We start from the raw sequence: 2,334 nt of genomic DNA, 5'->3' as shown, positions 1-2,334 counted from the left end.
CGCGCCATGCAAATCACCGCCGCCGCCGGCTCCCATTGGCCGCGGCGCGCTCATTTAATGGCAGCCCGGGCCCGGCGTATGGCTGCTGGGCCCCGCGCGCCGCCGGCCCCGCGTGCGCCTCCGCTCCGAGCGCACGGCCCCGGGCAGGCAGCGGGCAGCCCGTCCCAGGCTCGGCCGCCCCGGCTCCCTCGCCCTCTCCGCGCGCCCGCGCTCCCTCCGCCGTCCCCGGCCCCCTCCCGGGCTCCCCGTAATCGCCCCCTCCGGGCCCCCCTCCGCTCCCCCCTCGGCGCCCGGCTCCCCCCGGGCACCGGGGACCGGCACATGCCCAGCGCACGCGGCGCGCCGCCCTGCTACGAGTTGCAGCCCGGAGTTGGAGGCCGCTGAGGACCGAGCCCAGGAGAAAGAAGGCGGCGCGCGGCGAGGAGGAGGCAGCGATCCCCGGGCCGGGCCCAGCGCGCCGCTCCCGCCCCGAAAGTGAAGCCGCGACTTGGCCCCGACTGCACCTGTTTGCACCGCGACGGAGACCGGGCTGCGGAGGCGGCGGCGGCGGCGACGACGCTGACCCCGGCCGGCCGTCCGCCTCCCCGGCGAGTGGCTCGGGCACCGGGAGAAACTTTCCAGCCGTGAGCCGGACGGCGCCGAGTGCGTGCGCTTTCGCCCCTTTTCTGCTGTTGCTGCCCCCACCCCCGCTCTCCTCGCGGCCGGGATCCACCCCGCACCCCGGTCTCGCTCCGTCTGAGCCCCTCTGCGTCTCCCCCAGCCCGGCCCTCTATGCTCCAGGCCCTCTGCGCGCGGTGCCGGTGAAGCCGCGAGCCGCCCCCATGTACAGCATGATGATGGAGACCGACCTGCACTCGCCCGGTGGCGCCCAGGCCCCCACGAACCTCTCGGGGCCGGCCGGGGCGGGCGGCGGCGGCGGCGGGGCCGGCGGCGGGGGCGGCGGGGGCGCCAAAGCCAACCAGGACCGGGTCAAGCGGCCCATGAACGCCTTCATGGTGTGGTCCCGCGGGCAGCGGCGCAAGATGGCCCAGGAGAACCCCAAGATGCACAACTCCGAGATCAGCAAGCGCCTGGGCGCCGAGTGGAAGGTCATGTCCGAGGCCGAGAAGCGGCCGTTCATCGACGAGGCCAAGCGGCTGCGCGCGCTGCACATGAAGGAGCACCCGGATTACAAGTACCGGCCGCGCCGCAAGACCAAGACGCTGCTCAAGAAGGACAAGTACTCGCTGGCCGGCGGGCTGCTGGCGGCCGGCGCGGGCGGCGGCGGCGCGGCCGTGGCCATGGGCGTGGGCGTGGGCGTGGGCGCGGCGGCCGTGGGCCAGCGCCTGGAGAGCCCGGGCGGCGCGGCGGGCGGCGGCTACGCGCACGTCAACGGCTGGGCCAACGGCGCCTACCCCGGCTCGGTGGCGGCGGCGGCGGCGGCCGCGGCGATGATGCAGGAGGCGCAGCTGGCCTACGGGCAGCACCCGGGCGCGGGCGGCGCGCACCCGCACGCGCACCCCGCGCACCCGCACCCGCACCACCCGCACGCGCACCCGCACAACCCGCAGCCCATGCACCGCTACGACATGGGCGCGCTGCAGTACAGCCCCATCTCCAACTCGCAGGGCTACATGAGCGCGTCGCCCTCGGGCTACGGCGGCCTCCCCTACGGCGCCGCGGCGGCCGCAGCCGCAGCCGCGGGCGGCGCGCACCAGAACTCGGCCGTGGCGGCGGCGGCGGCGGCGGCGGCCGCGTCGTCGGGCGCCCTGGGCGCGCTCGGCTCGCTCGTCAAGTCGGAGCCGAGCGGCAGCCCGCCGGCCCCGGCGCACTCGCGGGCGCCCTGCCCCGGGGACCTGCGCGAGATGATCAGCATGTACTTGCCCGCCGGCGAGGGCGGCGACCCGGCGGCGGCCGCGGCGCAGAGCCGGCTGCACTCGCTGCCGCAGCACTACCAGGGCGCGGGCGCGGGCGTCAACGGCACGGTGCCCCTGACGCACATCTAGCGCCGCGGGGACGCCGGGGACCCCGCGGCCCACGGCCGGCGACCGACGAGCGCGCGGCCCGCGCCCCGGCCGCAGCCCGGCCCCAGCCCCGGCCGCGCGGCCTTGCTTTTGTACAGACGTTTCCACATTCTTGTAAAAACGGAAACGCTGGAGACGAGCGCCGGGTGACACGTGCCCCCCGGGCGCTGACACAGGCCCTGCGTTTTAGACTGAGCTTCGGTGTTTTCCTGAGACTTTTTGTACAGTATTTATCACCCACGGAGGAGGCAGCAAGCGTCTGCTTTGCCAGAGGGGACAAAGGACAAAACCGAGCGAGGGGCGATGCCAACTTTTGTACCACGGCCGGCGC

General features: G+C 75.6%; 1 protein-coding gene across 1 annotated transcript; it reads left to right on the top strand.

The window, feature by feature from the left end:
- The first annotated feature begins 821 nt into the window (after positions 1 to 821).
- Positions 822 to 1,985, top strand: SOX1 (SRY-box transcription factor 1). Its single transcript, XM_063103505.1, has one exon. It carries the CDS (start codon positions 822 to 824, stop codon positions 1,983 to 1,985), a length of 1,164 nt encoding a protein of 387 aa, XP_062959575.1.
- The last annotated feature ends 349 nt before the right edge of the window (positions 1,986 to 2,334 follow it).

This window comes from Cynocephalus volans, chromosome 7, assembly GCF_027409185.1.
Source record: "Cynocephalus volans isolate mCynVol1 chromosome 7, mCynVol1.pri, whole genome shotgun sequence".
Lineage (NCBI taxonomy): Eukaryota > Metazoa > Chordata > Mammalia > Dermoptera > Cynocephalidae > Cynocephalus > Cynocephalus volans.
Note: the sequence above shows the minus strand (reverse complement) of the source record. Positions and strands in the feature narration are given on the sequence as shown.

Bases quoted from the DNA above. Each gene is read 5' to 3' on its own strand.
- SOX1 (XM_063103505.1), top strand. From the start codon at position 822: ATGTACAGCATGATGATGGAGACCGACCTGCACTCGCCCGGTGGCGCC.